At 37.1% G+C, this 24,300-nt stretch overlaps 1 protein-coding gene and 1 long non-coding RNA gene across 2 annotated transcripts in view; both read left to right on the top strand.

The window, feature by feature from the left end:
* The window catches only part of LOC124262111, a 121,688-nt gene that overhangs the window by 4,881 nt on the left and 92,507 nt on the right, over window positions 1–24,300 (top strand). The window contains 39 exon segments of the mRNA XM_046696559.1: window positions 821–1,011; window positions 1,335–1,412; window positions 4,658–4,666; window positions 5,996–6,088; window positions 6,376–6,468; window positions 6,636–6,764; window positions 6,860–7,030; window positions 7,313–7,427; window positions 8,016–8,152; window positions 9,208–9,411; window positions 9,761–9,895; window positions 10,074–10,241; window positions 10,747–10,868; window positions 11,312–11,438; window positions 12,405–12,542; window positions 13,683–13,823; window positions 14,039–14,170; window positions 14,172–14,252; window positions 14,466–14,588; window positions 14,870–15,012; window positions 15,460–15,652; window positions 16,030–16,209; window positions 16,341–16,472; window positions 16,689–16,886; window positions 17,476–17,607; window positions 17,778–17,963; window positions 18,086–18,223; window positions 18,389–18,577; window positions 20,003–20,137; window positions 20,482–20,667; window positions 21,000–21,125; window positions 21,728–21,919; window positions 22,028–22,081; window positions 22,083–22,154; window positions 22,274–22,474; window positions 22,923–23,060; window positions 23,165–23,353; window positions 23,663–23,791; window positions 24,030–24,215. Coding sequence (XP_046552515.1) covers window positions 821–1,011; window positions 1,335–1,412; window positions 4,658–4,666; window positions 5,996–6,088; window positions 6,376–6,468; window positions 6,636–6,764; window positions 6,860–7,030; window positions 7,313–7,427; window positions 8,016–8,152; window positions 9,208–9,411; window positions 9,761–9,895; window positions 10,074–10,241; window positions 10,747–10,868; window positions 11,312–11,438; window positions 12,405–12,542; window positions 13,683–13,823; window positions 14,039–14,170; window positions 14,172–14,252; window positions 14,466–14,588; window positions 14,870–15,012; window positions 15,460–15,652; window positions 16,030–16,209; window positions 16,341–16,472; window positions 16,689–16,886; window positions 17,476–17,607; window positions 17,778–17,963; window positions 18,086–18,223; window positions 18,389–18,577; window positions 20,003–20,137; window positions 20,482–20,667; window positions 21,000–21,125; window positions 21,728–21,919; window positions 22,028–22,081; window positions 22,083–22,154; window positions 22,274–22,474; window positions 22,923–23,060; window positions 23,165–23,353; window positions 23,663–23,791; window positions 24,030–24,215 — 5,486 coding nt within the window.
* LOC124262116 lies at window positions 11,849–12,886 on the top strand. Its single transcript, XR_006894499.1, has 4 exons — window positions 11,849–11,919; window positions 12,200–12,290; window positions 12,405–12,542; window positions 12,813–12,886. It is a non-coding gene; the product is annotated as an uncharacterized LOC124262116 (long non-coding RNA).

Below are 24,300 nucleotides of genomic sequence, written 5' to 3'. Positions count from 1 at the left end.
ACTCATATTATAAAGTGGATATTCATACTCACACAAAATCAATACCGGTACAGTGGACTCTGGCAATACCGGCCTCTGTAAACACCGGCACTCTGTCTACATCGGCACAAAGTTTCAGTCCCGGCAGAAATGCACGTAATTATCATTTAGAAACATCTGTAAACATCGGCATCTGTCTATTCGGGATATCGGCATTGTTTTTCAGTCCCAACGAACAAGTTGTAAAAACCGGCTCATGAAAGACGGAGTAACCCTTTGATGCAATTAGGTCCAAATGATGTAACAACACAATTCTACATGGCTGTGACTCCCGAGATTATTCAGAAACGGGAAGTGTTAATCAGTGTCTTGTTAATTAGTGAGTGGTACGTGTCACTTACATGGGCAGTTTGACTGTCAAAACTAGCAAGAGTTTAGTTGATTCGACATTGCATTCGAGGCATCGGCACACAAAATACAAAGTAAAATCAGTGACTTTTTCACAAAGTAAACAAACTATATCTTGTTTTTATTTGAATGAATAAACATGAATGTGCATTCAGACACTGCCTTGTTTCTTATTCAGACATGTTGTTAATGCTAAAGTGACAGTACGACCATGAACTTCCCGTGTGCGCCGGCGTCATAAGCGAACTTGCAACCCGACTAAACCGGCACTCTGTCAAAACCGGCATTTTTATTTGGTCCCGAGTGATGCCGGTATTGACAGAGTACACTGTATTTCAAGAGAATGAAAATTGATGACTTTGTTTCATAAGTAGAGAGTAAAAAATGTAACCTTAAAACAAGATTGAGGTAGCAAACATTGTTTTTATTTTAGCTTCACCAAATGAATACAGAGCTGGACTTGGACTGGCAGGCAATACACAGAGCATAGGGCTTCAATTTGATGCTAATACTAATGCTCAGCTTCCTCCTGCGGAGTACTTTGCTCTGGAGTCTGGTCCTCGAAGTGGCAGCGTAACTGGAAGGGAATGGTTCCTGAGGCTGAAGAAACCCATTGACAGAGATGTATGTTGTGACTTACACCTTGTGTATTTCCAGCGCTAATATTTTTGTGTGCAGTAATTATTGTTCATTTTGAAAAATGAGAAACCTTTTTGTTAATACAACATGTACTAGTGAATTTAAGGCACAAATCACGTTTCTCTTGGACTTATCTCAGTTGTCCATTGGTCACATGAAGGTTTCATGTTCTCATTGTTTGAGTCTCTGATTTTCACAGATATAGTATTGCAGTAATACTTTAACATCGATTTGTGATCATTCTATAACTAACAGTGCTTTGGAGAACAAGAACAGGTGTTATATATGATATATATTCTTGACTTTAGGGTGATCGTCCAGACTCACTTGACGACAATACTGTGTTTGAGTATACCCTCCAGTGTACAGATCTCACCATAAACACAGTAAGTAGTCCCAAATCTTGCTTAAATTTAGTCATGTATGGATGAATTGATCATTGACGTATCTTTAATATGTATCTATTGGTAAAACTTGACATTCAATCATGTTGATACATTTTTTTCCAGATTTTAGTACCATGATTTGACTTTACAAGGTCATCCATCATGATCTTTTCTGAAAACACCTTCATAAGTTTTCATGCAGTCTGATTGACTTTATTCCTGACATCATTAATGAAACAAAATTTGACAATTACATTGATGGTACCTTCTGGACCTGCACAAGCATGTTTAGTGTATTCTTGACACCTGCATTGATAATGGCACTGACTGGCTGACCTCAGTATTGATGCTGACACTGCCATGAGGGCCCCACTGCAGCAGATGTTGACCACATCTTCATAGGACCTTGTCATTGATGGTGACACAATCATCATGTGACCATGACAGTTTTGACACTATTTTCATGACTTGAACGCTGATAGTAGAGTCTTCATATTATCCTGACATTAACATTGACAGTTTGATATGGTCAGTCATCTGCACTTCTGTTTTAATTGTCTCTGTCATAATTACCTTCACTATTCATCTTTACAGTTCAGCCATACATCCACCAAACAACCTATTTTGTAGCTTTGTTGGTTCCTGAAAACTCCTTATGTTACTGTCTGCCCTTAATATGTATAGGCTTTGCTTATTAGATTTGTAGAGTAGAAGTCCTATTGTTTGTTTAGCGATACTCACCACTTGGTCTTTTTGCAAATCCTGACGCAGTGAGTAGTATGTAGGGCATGCGAACGAGGGTAGCATGCTGTTGCCCTGTGTCAGTAAGAGCATTGGGGGTAATGAGGGTAGCATGCTTTCACCCTGTGTCGATAATTGTATTGGGAGGAATGAGGGTAGCATGCTGTAGCCCTGTGTCGATAACATTGTATTGGGGGGAAATGAGGGTAGCATGTTGTCACCCTGTGTCAATAATTGTATTGGGGGGAAATGAGGGTAGCATGTTGTCACCCTGTGTCAATAATTGTATTGGGGGGAAATGAGGGTAGCATGTTGTCACCCTGTGTCAATAATTGTATTGGGGGGAAATGGTAGCATGTTGTCACCCTGTGTCTGTAACTGCATTGGAGTGAATGAGGGTAGCATGCTGTCACCCTGTGTCTATAATTGCATCGGGAGGAATGAGGATAGCTTCCATGGGTAATTAGGACTATTTGCTTTGTTGATACCGTATGTTATAAACAATGAGTACATAGCAGTGTTCATAAATAAGGGGATCCTGGGGTCCATGTTGTTTGCTCCAGGAGCATTTATCACATACGTAACTTCAGGATTATGACAAGGATCCCTTGAGCTGTATGCACAATTTCAAACACTGAATAGCCATGATAGCTTGGATAAAAATCTGTTTGAGGCTGTCTGTATCTCTTTTCTGTGTATTCAGTCTCCATCCTAACACTGAATTTTCATTCGGACATCAAATAATAAAAAAAAAGTATTCTTATCTCAATTTTCCACGCACTATATGCCCTGATGTATCCTTTGTACATACAACCAATAAACAGGTTGACTTGATCTTTCTTCAGCCAACATTTTAAAAAGAAATATCCAAGGGAAAACGACCTGATGTATATCATAAATTTATTGAAAGAATATTACCAAGTGATCTAAATTTTAAAATGTCATAAAATAAGTTACACAATTAATGAAAATCTTTTTTAAAATGTCATAAAATAAGTTACAAAATTAATGAAAATCTTTTCTTTTAATTTTCAATTATGCTTATTCTTGTTTCTTGTCGGTTGAGGTTGAAGATGAGAAACACAACAAAAATACATATGGCCTAACATGATTGGTAAGCCAACATGATAATATGAAAACATTTATTCAGGATTGATATGAGGACTATTTCACAAACATATTACAAATATTATAAATATTACCTTGAGGAAGACCTACCCAGATCCACTCTAGACTTTATCAAATCCTGACAAGAGTTCGTGTTTTCACAATTTCTCTGAAGTTTCAAACATCTTCATACATTTTCTGATATGAACAGCTGTGGGCAGTTCAGGACAGTGCATACTAGGTAGTTTCCCAGGCACGAGGCATGTTCACTGCGGCATTATCATCAAATTCTTTGTCAACAAGAAGCCACAAATTTGTATCAAGTGTTTCTTCAGTTAATATTGCCTTCAACTGGTACCACTACACCTACACTATTGTAACTGACACACACCCCATCCCACTCCCACAATCAGCCGAAACAATCTCCAATTCCTTCTTGTTCCTACAAATTCCAGTTTTGCTGCTCAAAATGCTTATTCAAAATTTGCCCAACTGCAGATTTTTGAATTTATACTAAAGTAGCTATCTGACAATTCTTCATACTATTCTAATGTCGTCTTTCAGTGGCATTTAGAAGTTGTACATTGATGTCCAAGATATTTTTATGGATTAAACTTCTTTTTAATTTCTCTCACGACGTCATTCTAATGTCATTGAAATATTCTTTCCTTTTGCTCATCTGTCCATTCTTTTGCTGACTGATCCATCTCTGCTACATACAGGACTGATGTATACACAGCATGTGGAGTCATCAAATCTGCGTCAAGTGAAAAAGTACATCCCAAAATATATTCAGACAAAATATGCTGTACCATTGTCACCTGGCTTAAAAACATGAGTGATTTTTTTTACAGCAAAGCAAAGTTCATTTTGTATCTGCAGCTGTGATTGTTGCAATACTTCTGGCACATGACTGTACCTATTTGGCATCTGACATCAACTATATTAATCATAATCTAATATCTCACTATTATGCTTGCTGTAAGAAACAATTAGAATGATTATCAGAGTTTTTTATATCATGTGATCTACTTAGTTATGTGCCATTCAAACCCTGACTGCATGAATAGTTGCTCATGCTATTAACCACTGTTTTGCATATCCAGACATGATTATTTACAGGCTGCCATTGTGTGGCTGGAATACTGATGACAATACCTTAACTTATTCACTCACAATGCTCACTGTTATTACTCCTACAACTATGGTTCATATCCTACTGCTAAAGCCAGTGTTATTATTACTGGTAGTAGTACCAGTAGGTATATTTATTGTTGGTTTACGATACAGTTAAGGGTTTAAGAGGTAGTTCCTTTTTTTAGGGATCTGAATTATAAGTTACTTTTGTCTATGATTTACAGCATTATTTATATCATTTTTTTTTCTTTGCATTACAGAGTGGACAAGTTTGTATATTTCTGAATTGAGGCTTCCTAATATTTTCTTAGCTTTCATTGTTTTGTAAATATTTGTTGCTGAACTTGAAGTGGTTGAAACAGTAAAAGCTACTTCACTTGAAACCTTTTACCATGCTTCTTATTATCCACAACTTTAGCATGTTTAGCCTTCCATAAATCCCAGATCATCTATTTTCTTGTTTAGTCTAGTCAAATCTTTGGAAGTGTCAGCAAATGTGTGATGAAGTTTGTATTTGATTGAAGACATCCTTACTTTTGACATACCTACATTTGATAATGTAGTTACTATTTCCAACAGCTAACCAGAAATTTTATTCTAACTCATATTTAGATATTGTTTCTTTTTTATTGTTTCTCATTTTTATGGCTCAGCTTATGTCTCAAAACAATAGGTCTGGAGTTCACATTGAAATAGTAAATGTTAAATTAACAACAGTCGAAAGTGATGCTGAAATACAAGTTTGGACTTTTAGTCTCACAGTATTCTCTTCTTCTTTTTCATTTTTCACCATTGCTGTTGTATCAGATAACACATGAGTGTGAATCTTTTGAATTTATTTTTCTTGACGTTTTCAGTTTGCATTACTTGCAGTGAAACAGTATGAAGTGTGTAACTTGCTGTTATTGTTGAATGCTGAACTTAATGCTGCAGATTTTTTTCATGCTTTCATTTGCTTTACATGTTCAATTAAGTCTTTATAAGATTTTCATTCTGACCCAATTTCTTTAAGATGATTATTCAGTTAGATGCAATTATTTATTTTTTTAAATTTTATCATTAAGTATAAGAATTAGATCACTTTTATCCATATTTTATAGGAATTAGTATTACAGATCTTAAATTACAAATACACAAATATGACCACAACTACACAAAGGTCACTAATGTATAATATATGTCTTGTGTTAAAAATGCCTATAGTTGCTTTGAAACATGTAGAATAGGGTTTATGCAGATACTAGAATAATGTTAGTAGATCAGTGTGATTGAATACTGTGGAGCTATGTAATTACAGAATACTACATACATGAAGTGAAACACATCATATGTATATTGGATGGCACTTTTGTCTTCAGCTCAAATAATGTAGGTCCATTGTATATGACATTTTCAAATGCTACAGAATTCCTATTTACAAGATTATGTTACATCACCAAATGTCTGATGTAAGGTTCCTTCCTTTTTTGATAGACAAATGATGCATCATTTTTGTCTTATTTTATGACAAGTGTTGAGTTGCTGTCCCTCAGGCAGGTGTCTGTGTCATCAAGATGTGAATATCAAACCGGTTTTAATTGTCTTTTTTGTCTTGTTAGGCTTTCTTCATGTTGCTGAGGGTTCAGATTATAGATGTCAATGACAACAGTCCTGTGTTCCAAAATGATCCATATGCTGTCTCTGTCAATGAGGTAAGTTGCTAATGCTTACTAGATATAGAGAGGTAAAACATAGATAGTTCACTCTGATCATGGGGCTTTGATCTATATATGGTTTACCTGTAAATTCGCCAGCGATAGCTGGATGTGTTCTGAAGCTGGATGTTTTTACTTGCTTGCAAGTCTTAGATCTAGCTTGCAAAAAGTTGATAGATTTCTCCCAATTAAGATTTTGATGAATTTTGTTACTATTTATCTAAAGTTCATTTCTGTGATATGTGAAACCCCACTTCCCTAAATCTGACTCTCTTTTGTTCCAGTTAACTCCAATTGGTACAACAGTGTTTCGAGGTGTTACAGCCACTGACCTGGACTTCGATTTCAACAAGAACATTGTGTTTGATATCATTGATGTAAGAGCTGCTTTATACATAACTAATGTTCTTTTATAGTGCCAACTAGTGTAAAGAAAAACAACTTTATTCGTTATTATAACTATTTTTGTAGCTTTAGTTTTTTGTAAAGAAATAAGTTGTCTGTTGTCATGATCGATAATAATTACTTTGACTTTCTCTTACAGGGTGCAGGATCAGATAAATTTGCTATTGACATCCCATCTTTGGGATATGTGACAGTGAAAAATACTCTGGATTTTGAAAGCCTGAACTCAGCTGGGAACACCAACTACCTCCTGTCAATCAGAGCAATGGTATGTTTGCATCACAGAATATGACATAAATTCCAGTTGTCTAAACCAAGCATTTCATTGCAATACTGTTTTAATCAATTTCTTCCCTTCTGTAGGATTCTGCCCAACCACCTGAGGTTAAAAGAACTGCTATAACCACCCTGAATGTCACAATAACAGATGGAGACGACCAGAAGCCCATCTTTGTGTATCCAACATGTTACACTGATAGTCAAAATAGATGTTTCAACCCAACGTACACTGCATCCATGGTATCAGGACAGTTGGTAAGTCTATCTAAACTACCAGGTTATCTTGTGTTCACCTTGGGTTCACATACAAGTGTCTTTGACGTACATGTCTGATGTGATAAAGAGGGGACTGATTTAAAACAGAAAAAACACATTGATGCTAATTCGTGGAGTTACCAGTATGCAGAAGGTGCAGCTGAATATTGGGTACATTTGGTTATGTGTGTGAAATACATTGGTTTGTGAGGGTTTGCTTCAGATAACTGTATGGAACATGTGTGAGACCATTAACGACAAATATTGTAATCTTTGTTCTAGCCTGGCGAGATTTCTGTTTTCCCGTATCCTGCTGCCAACCCAAATGTTCCTGTCAACATCCTAGCCAGGGATCAGGACACTCTAAACAGCCCAATTATCTTCTCAGTGGAACTGAGTAAGCATCATGTCACTTACACATAAATATCACTGATCATTCCCTTGTTCAAAATCGCTGCAGTTGTCTACATTTCTGTAGCATTTGTCGGTACTTTCCTTCAGTCTCAATTTCCTACTACATGTATCATGCACAAATTAACCTATCATACAATGCTGATGTGAATTGCTGTCATGAGTGCCAGGATTCAAGCAGAAATCACAGATGCTTACTGATTAGGAACACAGGTTTATTGACATGTTACCAAGTGAAATATGCTTATGGATTCTTTGTATTGAAACAACTAAGATCTGCATCATGTGATATAACTAAGAGAAACATAAAATGTAACTGAACAAGTACTCAAAGAAGCATTGTGCTATGTTAATACATGTATATATACATGTATATTGGTACATGTACATTGTGATTTTAAGAAATTAAAGTCAGCTATAGGCTTTGGTAAACACATGATATATTTCTGATTGCATAATATAATTTTAAAAACATGAGAGGTATAGTAGAAAAAATCAGTATGATTGCAACAAGTTTGTTTCAATAAGTGGTAATCTAAAAATGAAATAGAACAAAAGATGTGCTTTTTGACAGCTGAACCTCGTGGATACGAGAACAGATTTCAAGTGGCGGGTGAGCTAGTGGCAGGTACCAGCACCTACAGGGGACGTCTTCAGTTGCTACAACCCATTGACAGGAGTGTAGTTGGAGAACTGAGAGTCATCATCCGGGTAAAAATTCAGAATTAACTTTCTCCTATCTCAGTGTTATTATGCTGGCTTCATGCACATGACCACTTCTTATAAAGTTAATTTCAATTGTAGTTAAAGAATGTTAAAAGTTAAAGTTACTTTTATGTCCATTTGACTTGAGCCTCTCAGGTGTAAACATTATGAAGAAAATCAAGATTCTGTTGTGACAATTGTCAGTTACTTTATTGGTTGTAGACAAGGACATTAGCACAGTAAAAGCTGTTGATTGAAAGAAGGAATTGAATGACATGGAATAATAGTGACTGATTCTCGCACTTCATGATGTGGATACATTTCTTTTTGTTGGAGAGATAATGGGGAATATTCAACAGTTGGGATCGAAGATCATGATATTGAGAGCAAGTAATAAGAAAATGAATTTCATCCTCAAGTACACAACTTTTGGACATAGACAAACAGTATTTACACACTCTCTCATCTCTAATAATTCCTAACCATCTCCCTGTTTCAGTAGCAAGATCATGATTTGTACATCTAAATCTGGTTAGAGCTATTCTATATCTGTCGATTTGCACCACATTAAAATATGACTCCATGTCAAGTGAAGATTTATACTGGCAATAAAGAGATAACTTGTTACTTTCCTTAATGTTTACTGACCAATTTTGTCTCCAACAGTCAATAACTCTCTGCTTGAAAATGGTTAAAAACAGTGACTTGTCTCCAACTCCTTGGTTTTCCCACACAATACCAAAACCATAAGAAAAGAGCAAACATCTAATAGAAGAGGCCCATGATCTTCTCCTTGCACTGTCCAGACCACAAAGCTTTGAATAACATGCTTTTGGATATCTATTACTGGGCATAGCTTGTAGTTTAAACCAAAAGTTCAACAATCTGACTGATAAAAAGTGGAAACTTGCCAAGTCCTCCATACATGACTGCATTACTTGTGCTAGATTTGACTTATAAAATCCTTTTGCAAAATTTCAAATGAATGTTGAATGAAAACCTGTATACATATATGTATATATGAAGGCATTGTTTTCCTATCATTGTTTTTTGTTTCACAGATTCAAGAAGATTCTCCCAATCAGAGATACAACCGTGCTATTTTGTATCTGACTGTGACCGCAGCAAACAATAACCCACCCTCTGTGTCAACATCCATCGGCTCTCAGATTGGCTACATCCGAGAAAATGACCTGACTGGAGCATATATTAAGGACCAGCAGCTTCAAAATCCTCTACAGCTTATAATTACAGATGCAGATATTGTAAGTTGACAGATAATATGTGATACAGCTCAGTTATTGTGAGGGAGTGAGTATTGTGTAATGCTGAAACATCAGTTATGTTACAGTGACTTGTATATAATCGGATTTGAACTGGTAAGCACGAGGTTGATAACATGAGCATTGGCTCTTGGGGTGCAATGACACAAATCAGGCATTTCACCAACCCTCTTCACCTAATCCAATGTAGTCTCTTTCCAAGGGAATTCTGTCAGGGAAACACTGTTAGGGTGAAGCTGTAATAAGTTGATGGGTAAGCTGATTTGTGTTTTGGTGTGATATGGAGAAGGTTATGCATGTCTAAACAGTTCCTTGTGTCATGCTGTTTCAGGCTTCTGGAGACCCACCCCAGCAGTATACATTTGAAGTTACACCAGCAAGTCCATTCTATATTGACAGCAACAATTACCTTCGATTAACAGCTGGACCCTTGGATTATGAATCTGTACAACAGTACACATTCAATGTGAGTATCTTTTGAATGAGAAGACATCATGGAATTTCTAACACACACAGAAATCTTTTAACAGTGGAAATAAGTGCTCAAGATTATATATAACAATATGTCTCCAATGGAATCTGATCTAATATATTTGCAGAGTAGTCAGTTTGTTACATGGTTCTGATCATATGTCTCGATTTAGGTGATTGTACGGGAGCAGGGTACAGCAGAGCAGCGGTCAGGAAGCATCAGTCTGACAGTCAATGTTGTGGATATCAATGACAACACTCCATTCTTTGTTGGAACCCCCTACAGAAGATCTCTGCCTGAAGGAGACTACACACAAGGGGCTGGAGAATTTATTGTCCAGGTGGGTTGTTGCTTTTGTGGGTTGTTGACATATAATGTGATTTACTGACGTGTGTTGAGCTAGATGCTTGATCCTCAAACTCTCCAAATGGTACCCTTTCTGGATGGCGGCACATGTAGTTAGTTAAAAGTTATTTAATGTAATAATTAAGAAAGTGTACAAATATAACTTTTCCTTATACTGACTCATACTAATTAGGTTCTTGAGAGGCATAAAGAAGTTGGTATACAAGTATAAGACAAAATATTATGGACATCAACTTCTTTGAATTCTTTATTCTATACACAACATTTCTGGGCTATTCCTTGCCCCTTCGTCAGGTGTAAAGAATGAAGAAGAAGTTGACGTCCATAATATTTTGTCTTGTACTCATACTAATTTCTTTGGTGTATAAGTCAGCTTATGTATGAAATCATATGTCTACTCTAAGAATACATGTTTGTGGCTCTTAAACATGAAGCTGCTGATTCACAGACGTGATACATTGCCGGTTTTACTCATATAGGTACAAGCCCAGGACCGTGACTCAGTGGACACAAGTATTACTTATCAGATTCAGAGCGTCTCTGATGGAGGTGCTGGCAAGTTTACAATTAGTAATACCAATGGGCAGTTGCTTCTTCGGACGTAGTGCAAGTTGGTGAAGAGTACACGATCATTGTCAATGCTACTGACAGCACCGTACCAAGAAGGAGGTATTTCATTGTTTTGAAACACTTTCAAACTCAAACACTTTAGCGAAATAATTCTTCATAACTAGCCATAAGTGTATTGCTGGTTTTATTTATTTGATTCGATGGTTGTTCAGTCGATACATTGCTGAAAACTTTCGTTATGTCTGCTTTCCCATTATGTTAAATGTTTTGAGTGTATCACCTCAGAAGTGCCTTTTGTTCAGTAGACTTGAATTTGGACACTAGATCGGCCAAAGTTTAATTGCTGTAAATTTCAATCAAATCAGTGAAATAAATGTTGTAATGTATTTCTACTAAAGAGGTTCTTGTGAAACAGATTGCTTAACAGATGTTTGTCCCTTATGGTAATTGTGACTTGTATTGCTCTTGTTGCAGTGCCTCAGTACCTGTGTATGTCACAATAACTTCCTCTGGCAACAAAGACCCCCAGATACCAGCAGGTCTCTATACAGTCTATGTCAGTGAAGGCATTGATGTCAACAGAGATATCTTCACAATACCGGTTTGTTTCATCTGTTGATACTAATTATTGTAACATTCAATCATTAAGTACACTTTTTCTGTGTAAAATGTTTTAATAATGGTTTCAGATGCTTGTATGTATGAACAGCAGTTTTTGCTGTATTAACTTTTGTAATTTGGATTTATGAATCACATTTATCAGTAATGTTATTTTATCGTGTGTAATATTGAGTTTTTATATTGGAATGTTGGTATCTGATAGATTGTTGACAATGCAGGTAGATAGGTTGATTGGAGAATATGCATTCTACTTAGTAGTGAAACACGTTTTATATTCTGTTTATATGATGTGAAAACAAAGAGAATATGAGATTATTAATGTCTGTTTCTAATCATGTTGATTATTCTGAATTTTTTTTGACAATTTGGTAACATCTTTTCCAGGCAACAGATCAGATAACCAGGCTCTTACCTTTTCCATCATTAATGGAAATAATGGCAATACATTAAGCTATTAACAAGTAAGTGTGTGTCCCTTCTTTAAATTTGAAATGTTGAGGTAATGCTTTTGGAGTAGCTTGTGCTTGTTAAACATATGTAGGGTTGGAGGTATAGGTACAGAAGGGTTATAAGAAGAATGTTCAATAGTGCTGATAGCATTGTATGCTGCCAATAGAATAAGAAATACCTACTGTTTTTAACAGCATCAGTGGTTCACCAGTGATGCTGGGAATGTCAAATATTTGACGATGGTATTTATATTGTAAGAGGATTGATGATGATATTGATGTTTTTCTTCAGTAATGGCGTTGTGAGCAACCGAGTGACACTTAATCGAGAGACAGTACCAGAGTACAACCTCACCATCACTGCTTCAGATCTCGGAACTTCTGTAAGTATCACTCACAACTTCAGATAAATTGCTAATTATCATGTTTCTAACAATTTCATGCAATTTCACTTAAATAAAGTTTGACTTGAATGTGTGAAAATGTTACTGTTACAGCCAGCATCCACTGTGTTGAGAGTCATTGTCACCGATGTCAATGACAACTCTCCAGTCTTCCTCAACAGTGTCAACAACAGATATTTCTTCAATGTCCAAGAAGGTCAAACACCCCCTGCTACAGTTGGAAGTGTTGCTGTATGTATTTCTCTGTAGCTAGAGTATTAGGCTTATTTATATGTTGGTCCAGGGTGAAGGAGTGTGGAAGTGATCAATATTTTAACATGATTCCAAACAAATAGAATTGTAGCATTTCCAGATAGAGTTGAGCTAGTTAATATATCAGTCCAGTTTTAAGGAGTGTGAAAGTGATTGATTGCTCTAGATATTTTACCATAATTCTTAACATACAGATTTGTTGTAATTCGAGCTGGGTATATTTAATGAATTTCTTTGTTATGATTCCAGGCTGTGGATGGTGATCAGAGTGGTACACCCCAGGCGACTGTCATATATGACATGGTCGGACCAAACACATTGTATGTCAAAGTTCTTGGTTGAAATTAGTTCATTGCAGAGAACTGTAGACATGTGTTCTCATTTATTTACTGAATGTTATTTTACCTTCATATGAATCCCAAAACCGGTACCTGTGTAAAATATGGGATCAATGATCTTATGAAAATAATTTCATGAAATTCTGAAATATGTTTGCAACTTTTATAAGGATTGTCTGAAACATGTTGAAATGTGAAAGATACTTTGATGGTTGAATTTGTTGATTAGTTGATATGTTCAGCAATAAGAAAAACAAAATGTTGTTTTTTACCATATCCATAGTCTTGTGGATAGAGAGAGGGTGGCGTCTTGATTCCTCTCTGGCCATGTCATGCAAAAAGACATGGAAGCATGGTGCTTGCAGTAACTCGGCTTGGCACTTGGCATTCTTGGATTAAAACTAGAACTGGTCAGCTCAGAGTCAGTATGATTGGGGTGTTCATTTTTAACTAAGTTGATTATCTCAGAGGGCTAGCACTGCAGAACTGTCATTGTCTGGAACTATTACAAGCCACCACACAGACAGTCTCAGAGACACAAATGTATATGCATTTCTCATAAGCGCAATCAACTTGAATGGACATCAAATCCTATTTTATCTTACCTCAGGATTATAATTCTATTGTACAGTTAACATGTTTAGGATTTAATGACCAAACGTTTTCATTGACTTCCCAGCTTCGTATTGATGGTCAGACCCGGTATGAATCACCACACTTGTTCCACTTTCGACTATGAGACCCAGCAACAGCATGAGTTCACAGTGAGGGCCATTGACTCGGGGCTTCACCCAGGGCCAATGTAGCCACTGTTGTTGTCAGTGTCATCGACACACAGGACAGCATACCATTGTTTGTTAGCGTTGACTCTGAAGGATCCATACAAGAAAATCTCAGCGGAACATCTGTTCTCACAGTTTCGATGAAATTACTACTGTGATTCATTTCACCTCTGCTGAAATATGTTTGTCTGTCTTTGAGCACATTGAAATGATCAGTTACACCATTAAATATTCCTCAAGCCAGATGGCTCTCTGACCTCTGTGAACACATAAACATCTTTAAAGCTTCCCCCCATATCATGAATGCATTCATCAAGATAAGCAGGTGTGCATCATACATTTTTGTGATTTTCAGGCAGTCGATGCCGACCAGACAGACAACATAGTCTACCAGTTTGCTGGTGGAGAGTTCCAATCATTTTCGATAAACCCAACAACTGGTGTTATCAGCACTGTCATACCACTAGACTATGAAGTTAAGAATGCGGTACTTGTTCACCGTGACAACATCGGATGGGGTGAACACAAATGCTGTCTCCTCCACTGCCACTGTCACCATCAGTGTTATTGTAAGTAGAACCTAGTGTTTACTGTTTGTTTTAACGATGATAATCAGGAACTAATATTCATCAGGAAGATGTTGAACTTTGTGATGAGAATTAAACTTATTTGTTCATAGCTATCAGATCTGTTCACATATCAGTTACACAGTTGTGGATGTTCACAAAGTCGTTTGTTAAATAAGTAGGAAATTGATGGCCTACTTGACTTCTGTATTTCAGGACCAAAATGACTTCACCCCAGTGCTAACAACAAGCACTCTGGTTGACACCATCTCAGTATTGGAGAATCTGGGTATCAGTGAAGAGCTGGTAGATATTAATGCAGCAGATAATGACCCACCGGTAAGCAGAAATTGCAGGAAGATTTAGTGCAATGTTAAACATGATATTGTTGGCATGTTTAAATGTAGTACTTTGGGGGAATGCATTATCATATCCTGACTTAAAAAGATCAGGGTATATAGTTAAACTCTGGAATTTTGTCCACTCGCCCATCCGAAGACATTTATGCTCAACCAATAACTTGAAAGCTATTGATTGAAGGAGTTGTGAAAGAAACCAATATAATTTTTACCCTGTAACCTTTGTTTTCTATGTGTAACTTTATTTTTTTAATGCATCAGAACACTCCTAACAGCCGTGTGACATTCAGTATCAGCAACGTGTCACCCCCTCTGGCACACAACTGTTCTTTATCAACCCTACCACAGGACAACTGGTGCTGCGGAATCCATTCACTGATGATCCTGGTGTTCCAACATATACGGTGAGGTTCTTGGCTACTTGTTTTGTTTCTCATGTACAAACACAAATAAACTCATCCTTTACAGGTGTCAGTCCATCAAGTAATCTTGGTCTATGTAACTTTGATTTAGGTCACCATCTTAGGCACCAATGAAGGATCCCTTTTAGAGCTGGAGTTCTCACCCTGACAGTAAATGTGATCAGGAACCGGCACCTGTGTTCAACCCTACCACTCTCCGGCTAATATTGATGAGAACAGCATCAATCAGGTTGTTTCAGTCATCACAGCCACTGCCACTGATGTGGACACTGTAAGTAAGTACTTTCCTATACAATTTTGTTGTTGATTATATCGGACTTAATGCAGTATGTAATTATATCTAAATTAAGATATTCTTACAGAAATCTTTATTGTACAGTGTTACAAACAGTGCAGAAACATATATCTGGAAAAAATATACACACAATGATATGATTTAGTTAAGATTGAAATTTCTGAGACTAACCATTTAACCTGTCACTTCTTTCAGAGCCCCTTCAATGTGCTGACCTACACACTGCGTGGTGATGGACCTGCTCTTGATTATTTCCAAATCAACTCTGCCAGTGGAGAAATTCAAACCCGAGCCTTACTGTCTTCAACTACTGATAGATCATTCACTGTAAGTTTAGTAAGAAGAAACAAATTGTGCAGAATTATTTCTATTATTGGTTATAGCAAAAATAGGTACAGTTAACAATGTTTATAACTAAACCCTTATAAACAAAATGAAGGATATAATTAATTGTTTTTGGTCAGGCCACTTACTGTATATTTAGTGAATGATCAATGGTTATAAATTATCAATGGTTATAATGAACAAACATTAGTGTTCCCTTTGAGTTCATTATATCCATAGTTTACTGTATTGAAGATTACCCTTCTATTTCATAGCTATGTATGGAGTAACACAGTGGAACACATTGTAAACATTACATGTGTAGAACAATGTAATATATGAATCACACTGTTAACATGTCCCACTATGTACTCCCACAGCTGCGTGTTCGAGCAACTGATGGTGGAGGACTGTTTGCTGATTTGCGGATTGATCTCACTGTGAACAAGAACCTCAATGCACCCACACTGAGTCAACAGAACTACACTGAGACCATCTTTGAGAACCGTGCTTTGGGATCTGTTATTACTACAATCAGGGCTAATGACGCTGACAGACAGGTAGAGAATAAAACTGTTTGCATTCTTTCATTTTATTATTCATCACCTTGTTTATTATGCGATCATGTTATGATTCTGTTGTTATTCATCTGTACCTGACAATTTCTCGTTGAATGCATTTTGTTTTACAGCCCCCTCACAATGAGCTGTCTTACAGTATAACTGGGGATGCCACTGCTCAGCAGTTCTTTGCTGTCAACAATCGAGGTGAAATCTACCTCATTAGATCTCCTGCCGAAAACCAAGCCATTAGCAGATTTAATGTGAGTTCTGCTTCAAGCTATCTGGAGCTACATAGCTCTAAAAGTCTTTATTAAGTGGCTACTTGATTATAATGATGTGTCTAACAACGATGTTTGTCCTTCACAACTACTGTGTACTCAACGCTACAACACAGTACTTATATACAAAAATCATGTCTGCTGGTGATGAATGGTGCAAGTGTATGGTACAGAAGTAATCACCTTCCTTTGTTTCAGATGATCGTTGATGTCCGTGACCAAGGCCTTCCAACCAGCAGGCCAGCAAATCCAAACCCAGCCTTTGTCACCATCAATGTGATACGCAATGCCAACCCACCCATCTTTTTCACAAGAGAGTACAACAGGGTCATACCTGAAAACACAACAATAGGCCAGTTTGTGGAAACAGTCACAGCTACAGATGCTGACTCACAGGTAGTTGTATTTCCAGGAACTTTATTCATTGGCTGATGGTGTGAACTATAGACGATGGAATTTAGTAAACCAATGTTCAAATGACTAGATCCATTTCATCACAAACTAACCACTGTATGATGGTATATGTTGATTGACTGAGTTGAGTGGTATTATTAGAATATTATTAAGACAAACATCATTAATAAGTTATGAATTCTTGTATATCATTGGAGTATCGGACAACAGTGTTAACTTTGGCTATATAGTGACAGACATTGTAAATACTCTGTTGAAGGATTTTTTCTAAGATAAATTGTCTATAATTGTTTGTGCTATGATCATGAAAGCAATGTGTGTTCTTAAGTGTCCCGAAACCCATAACATGAGGATACTTAAAGATTATGTTATCTCTGTAAACTAAAGTTTCAACACCAGAGTATCAGATGAAGAGAGACATGATTTGGTCCAAACAAATGGCTACCATTGTCAATGTTATATGTAGAAAGTAAACCAATGATCAAGTTTTGAAAGTGCCTTAGTAGAGGTAAAAGATTGCAAGTCACAAATCAAATACTGTTTAAAGGTTGCTTTTCGTTTGACATTACAGGGAAACTTTGGTTCTCTGAGATACAGCATTATTGGCGATGGCACAGCTGATACTTATTTCCAAATAAATCAGAACAGTGGAATTGTGTCAGTGAGAACTACCCTGACAAACACACCCATCAATGATTTCACAGTAAGTATGGAGTAGCAGCATTCATTTAGAGTATATGATGTTTGGATAAGTTTGAAAAGACTTTGTATCAAGGTATTTACTTGCAGAGGACATGAAGAAGGGCTGAAGAGGTTAGTTCTGTCTTTCTTGTTAGTTCTGTAGTCTCACTGTTCTGTTTTAATTGATTCCAGGTCCGTGTTGTAGCACAAGATGGCGGAACCCCTCCGCGGTCTGCCACAGCACTGCTGTATGTAACAGTTACAAGAAATTTTGAACGCCCTGTATGGAGTTCAGCAACGTATACTACCAGCATCCCAGAAACAGCCCCAGTGCTTGAGAATATCCTGCGTGTCACAGCCACAGATAGAGATGCCCAGGTATTGATTACCTCCCTTGAAAACATCCAAATCTCAAAGGTGTCTCACAAATGTGTTTAAACTTGAGACATTGCTTCATCTAGTTTTGCACATCATTACAAACATCACATCTTACATTTCAGCCCCCCAACAATGATGTGACGTATGAGCTTATAGGAGATGCTGTTCAACTCTATTACTTTGAGATTGTCAGTTCCACTGGTGATATTCGCCCAAGGCGTCCACTTACTTCCGATACAAACAGAAGAAGTCAGTTTAATGTGAGTTGTTTTTGTGTACCATCATGAAATTTTGTTCTGGTGTTCCTTACCATTAATCTTGGTATGATTAAGTGAGATCACAGAGAAATTTCCTAAAAGTCATATAATATGCCTACATACTAATATTGCATAGGTTTTTGAAGAGTCTGAACTTGTTTGTTTCAGTTTGTTGTGATTGCTAGAGATAAAGGCAGCCCTCCTCTCACTGCTGCATTCAATGCCTCTGTGACAATAGCAGTGTTCAGAAACAACAACGCCCCTCGGTTCATCCAGGATCCCTACTCCATTACAGTATCTCAGGGCCTGGGCAGTGGCACGGTCATCTCTGTCAGGGCAGTTGATGATGACCCTTCTGTAAGTGAAATCACGATGATTATTTGGCAACTACTGATACTATAAAAAGCCTTGATCATTTGTTCACCAAATAGCTGTTTTTGCATTGCTATGATGAACAAAGACTTACCCTTTGACAATTATGATAGGTTGTGATGAACCGTTTTAATAACATCATTGATTAATTTCATTATATCTGTAGATTCTGAGATAACTGACTGTGTTTAGCTTCTTAATTTATACCCATGAGACAAACCTGTATTGAAACTAATACAAATAAAGATATTAAAGATGGAAGGAAAGAATTAACCTCAAATAAGTATAAAGTGAAACCTGCCAACACCGACACCTGTCTAATCCGGCACATTCACAAAACCGGCATACAATTTTGGTCCCTCCATTTTACAACGTTATTATGATCATTAAAACATTATCTAATCTGGCATCTGTCTATTCCATATTCCGGCACGACTTTCCTGTCCCAACAAGCAATTTTAACTGTAATTAACACCGTCTAAACCGGCATGGGTATGAGTAGTCCAATCAAGGAACCATAATCCAATACACTAATTAATCCTCTTGGCATGCTAGATAATCAGGAGGTAGTGATTGCCCAGTGAATCAACCGCTCTACAGCTTTGTCAGCTTGATTTGATCAAGTGAATACTAATGCATTGCATGACCATGTTGCAACTGGTTGGGTCTATTATTGTGAAGGGCTGCACCTTTGTCAGTTGATTGTCAACATGTCAGAACAGCCGAGACAAGGTCGCCGTTTAATATTATCTGCTCCCCTATTTAATGAAGTTAACTCGACCTGCTGTTTGTGCCAATTGACCTCCGAGGTCATGCATATGTAGAGTAGCTCAGGTGAACCCGCATGAACAAGCTGTCAATCAAGGCCCCCTAATCGAATACACTCATCTGTGAATCGATAATCAGGAAGTGGTATTTTCGTAGAATCAAGCGCCTGAAGGATTACAGCGGTTATGCTTTATAAACCCTGGGGGATTGCCTCAACTGTTTTCAAGTGAGTGGCATGTGTCAAAGAGTAAATAAATAGGCATTGGTTTTATTAACTCATCAGTGATTTTGTTGTCAAATTGTTGACTTGTACTTGTTATTTGAACAATGTTTAGTGCTGAATAAAGAATAATTATCTGTCATCAACATTGTTTTAGTTTGTTGCACAATTGCAAAGGATCATAGGCATTATAGAAATAAAGAGATTGACGAGTGTAAATGGCAGCCATGTTGGAAAATGATCGTCTCCATCTAATCCAGCACCCTGTCTAAACCAGCATTTTATTTCGGTTCCCTGGGGTGCCAGTTTAGAAAGGTTTCACAGTATATCGCTTCTGCAAGTCACATAATGTTTTCTTCTATTTGAGTTCTGTCAAAAGAGATTTACCCTGTCATACATATATCGCTGTGTTTCCTTCACAGACGGATTTCAACCAGATATCATATTCCATCGAGGGTCCAGCAAATGCTCTGGCTCTGTTTACAATTGATGGCTCAGGAAATATCCAACCAACAAACCCTGCTGCTATCAACAGTGCCTCAGAGACAAATTATAAGGTATTTGTTAACCTTGTATCCATTTACATGAAGACATGGAATAAATCATACAGGCATCATATTCCATTCACAGTTTGCAGATGTGGAGTTCTTTAGAATCTTAGATTATTGGGATAATTGCTTACATATAAGGCTCCATCTCCAATTGTCTCTATGAAACTGTGTGCTGGATGAGTTGCAGCTGCAGGATGTGTGCTTATGTTTCAAGACTTAGTTCAGATCTGTGGGAGTATCCTTGTTTTGAACACTATAAAAATCTTACTCATTTTAATTTCAAGAGGTATTATGCATTTCACATATTTGCATTATTTTGACTGACTGTATTATGATGTGCAACCTTACAGATTTATGTTCGAGCTGAGGACAATGGCAGTCCCAAACTGTACGACATTGCCCTTGTTGAACTCACCATCAACCGGAACCTGAACCCACCCATCTTCAACCCCGTCACCTATGAAGAGACCATTCTGGAGACCAGGCCAATTGGAGACGTGGTTCTCAGAGTGACAGCTTCAGATGCTGATAACCTGGTAAGCAGTTGTTGTTAAATGAAATGTCATCTATTAAAAACTTACTTATTTTCTTTAGTCTTTGCAGACTCTTAATCACTTGTTTTTCACAAAGTATAGTCCATTAAAAACTGGTTTATTAGTGAAAATAGACAGACTTGTTGAAATATGACCCGTTAACAAAGTGACGTTTTCTGACAATAAATACATTCTTTAGTCCTTTTGTGTGTTGGTAAACATATGTTTAATATGATTATAGTTCAAGAATAACATTGTCAGTATTCCAGGTAAAAGAGTTTTGTTCTTTTGGGTTTTATCTAAATTCTTGATGTGCCACAATCATTCTCTTTCAGAGCCCCAACAATGAGATTACATACTCTGCCTTTGGATCTGGCCTGACGTTTTTCAATGTTAATAGCCAGACAGGAGAAGTGACAGTGGTCAATAACCTCGTCCAAGATTCCAACACAAGATATCAGGTGACTCAGCTCTCTCCAAGAACTACTGTTGCGATAGAATGTCTATGTTGTTCTATGAAATTGTTGTAATGACTTAGCATCTCCTCTTCTGTCTGTTATCAGAGACCATATAATAGATCTGTTCACATTTCTGACACTCATAGATCTTTGTAACTGGAAAGAGACATGTTTTTTTATATTGAGTTAGTTATTTATGTATCCATGTGCACTGTTTGGGAAAAGAGGAATCTGATCAAAGAATGTAATTTGTCTTTCTTTATTATATGCATTTTAAAGTTTGATATAACATTTAAACATTGGTTACATCTAGAGGTATCCCATTACATCACCTGTGTACAAGTTGATCTTTGATTAGTATTGAACTGGTTCTAATATTTGGTTATAGCTACAAGTGTTCAACCCAATCATTTAATGTTTCTGATTATAGGGGAATTTAAAATCATATGGTGATGGTTATAAATCAAACACACAAAAAAGACATATTGTTTAATTCAACATTTCAGCAGAGTGATTTTCATGCAATAACCTTGTTATATTCAGAGTGACTGTAGAGTGATTGTAAACAAATTACTGTTTGTCTAATCAGCCTGTATGTTCTTCAGCTGACCGTCCAAGCTACAGATAGAGGTGCCAGCCCTCTGTCATCAGCCCAGCCTGCATCTGTCACTATCAACGTTGTGAGGAACCAGGCCTCCCCTGTGTTTGTACAGACCCCTTACGACACCACTGTGTTGCGAACAGCAGGAGCCAACACCCCAGTTGTCACTGTAACTGCTACTGATGCAGACACAAGGGTACATTTCTTTTTGAAGCATTGATTTAATTTCCTTATAGTTTGTGTGTAAATATTTGGCTTATTTTCATGTTCATCTGTTATATATTTCATCTTGTAAATGTTTCAGAGTCCCTACAATGAAGTCACATATGGTATTGCCAGCATGACCATCGACAGATTCCCGAATCAACCCAACAACAGGGGAGATAACTCTCACACAAGCTATTGCCTCAGATTCTCAGGCTCAATATGGGGTAAGAAATGTCTTATTTCAAGATTTGTTGAGATGTTTTCCCAGTTTTCCATTCACTTTTTTATTACTTCTTTGTATGTTTATGATTTGATTATATACGATTGTCTCTTCTTTTTTCAGGTAACAGTTTTCGCACAAGATGGAGGAAACCCAAGGCGTGTGACCTACAACACATTTACTGTGGGAGTTGATCGTAACCTCAATGCACCGTTCTTAACAAATCCTTCAGGACCAAACTTTGAAAATTCCACCACAGTACTGGAAACTATTGGCTTTGATTACCTTATCTATGATGTGGATGCCTTTGATGCAGATTTATCGGTAAGAACCTTACAAGTGTGATTGTAAAGGATGATCAGTTAGATATATAATGTCAACCTGATAGACACAGGACTGCTTTAGAGTCACATTTCAATTCCTGTTTTGTTTGTTTTGTTGGTTGTTTTTTTGTTGTTTGTTGTTTTGTTGTTGCATGGACTTGCATGTTCTTCATAATCATGTGGATTGCTTGTTGTTCTTTGTTTTGTCATTTCATTTTAGTTAAGTTTTGGTACTGGACAAGAATATGCATTCACATACACTAGAATGGGTCTCAGACCTATCTTCCAAATGTGTTGTAATGGAATTCTGTATTCATCAAGATTTATGAGGAAGGTACATTGAAAGAACCTAGTTGTATAGAGTTTCTTTAAGAAAATTACAGCTCTATCTGTTTGTTTCTATAACATATGTTTAGATAGAGATGCTTCATTTTTTTTGTTCTGTACAGGATCCATACAGGTCACTGCGCTTCTCCATCATTGGAGAAAATACTGCATCAACCTACTTCCTGATAAATCGTGACAGTGGTGAGATCCGTCTCAAGTCTTCTCTTCTTCAGGACACCCTCCAGACTCGCCAGTACAGAGTAAGTACAGAGATCATCTGTTAAAGCAGTCCCTTTTTTCATGTGGATGTTTGTATATACTTTGCAAACCATTACATTAATAATTGTTGTAATTTGTTCTGCAGCTGATTGTAGCAGTCACAGATGGTGGTGATCCACCAAGGCCTGCTCCCTCCACTGCCACCATTACTGTCAATGTCATCCGCAACCTGAATACTCCACGCTGGGTCAATGACCCTTACAGTGCCACTATTGATGAGACTATTGGTGCAAATGTCAACATTGTCAATGTCCTGGCAGTTGATGACGACACTGTAAGCATGTTTACTGTTGTGTATTACCAAACATTCAGTAACTGGAGGAAGTTATAAACGTTAACTGAAATATCTGTGCAAACTAACACTTGTACCACAATGGAATGTAGCAATAAATTAGCAGAACAAGGGTTTAATTTTCACCAATCTGTGTGTCATTACAACTTTAAAGTATACATTAACTGCAATTTTGGAAATAGCAGTAACTGAGATAAAGCATATGTTAATGATATAATTAAAGGCATTGCTTAGATAAATCCAAGTGCCAGAGCAATACATTTCAGTGCATTACATGATTTTTACCTTCAGAATGCATTCAACCGCGTGAGCTATGAAATTATTGGGGACAGCACTGCACCTGCATACTTCGACGTGACACCAGGTGGTAGTATCATTAGGAGGCAGTCACTACAAAGTATTCCAGACACCAGGTTCTATGTAAGTCTTATTTTGATATATTAGCTGAAAATACTTGTACATTTGATAACGTGATGTGAATTAGTACAATAACCCAAATCTGAATAGTCCAATTATTAGGATACTTATTTTGTGTTATATTTTGTATTTGATCAAGGAGTTTTGGCATACTTAAAGGAATATTTTTGGAGAGAGAAAGATAAATGCTAATAACAAATACCTCTAGCTTGTGGTTTACATGAAACATGTATTTTTGCAGTTGAGAATTGTTGCCTCCGACAATGGTGTTCCACCTAAGACCAACACAACTGTGGTGTCGATCATCATCAATCGCAACCTAAACACCCCAACCTTCAGCCAGTTGTTATTCACTACGGAGATTGATGAGACTACAGAAGTAGGAACGGCAGTTCTGAGCATATCAGCCACTGACCAAGATTCTGTGGTATGTACACACTTTGACACAATGATGTCTTATCATTAGACTACTGCCTCAGGCTAATTTGCTCATCATGTTACTGGAGTTTTCT

The sequence above is a fragment of the Haliotis rubra genome, unplaced genomic scaffold (genome assembly GCF_003918875.1).
Source record: "Haliotis rubra isolate DU_JTF1 unplaced genomic scaffold, ASM391887v1 Scf821, whole genome shotgun sequence".
Lineage (NCBI taxonomy): Eukaryota > Metazoa > Mollusca > Gastropoda > Lepetellida > Haliotidae > Haliotis > Haliotis rubra.
Note: the sequence above shows the minus strand (reverse complement) of the source record. Positions and strands in the feature narration are given on the sequence as shown.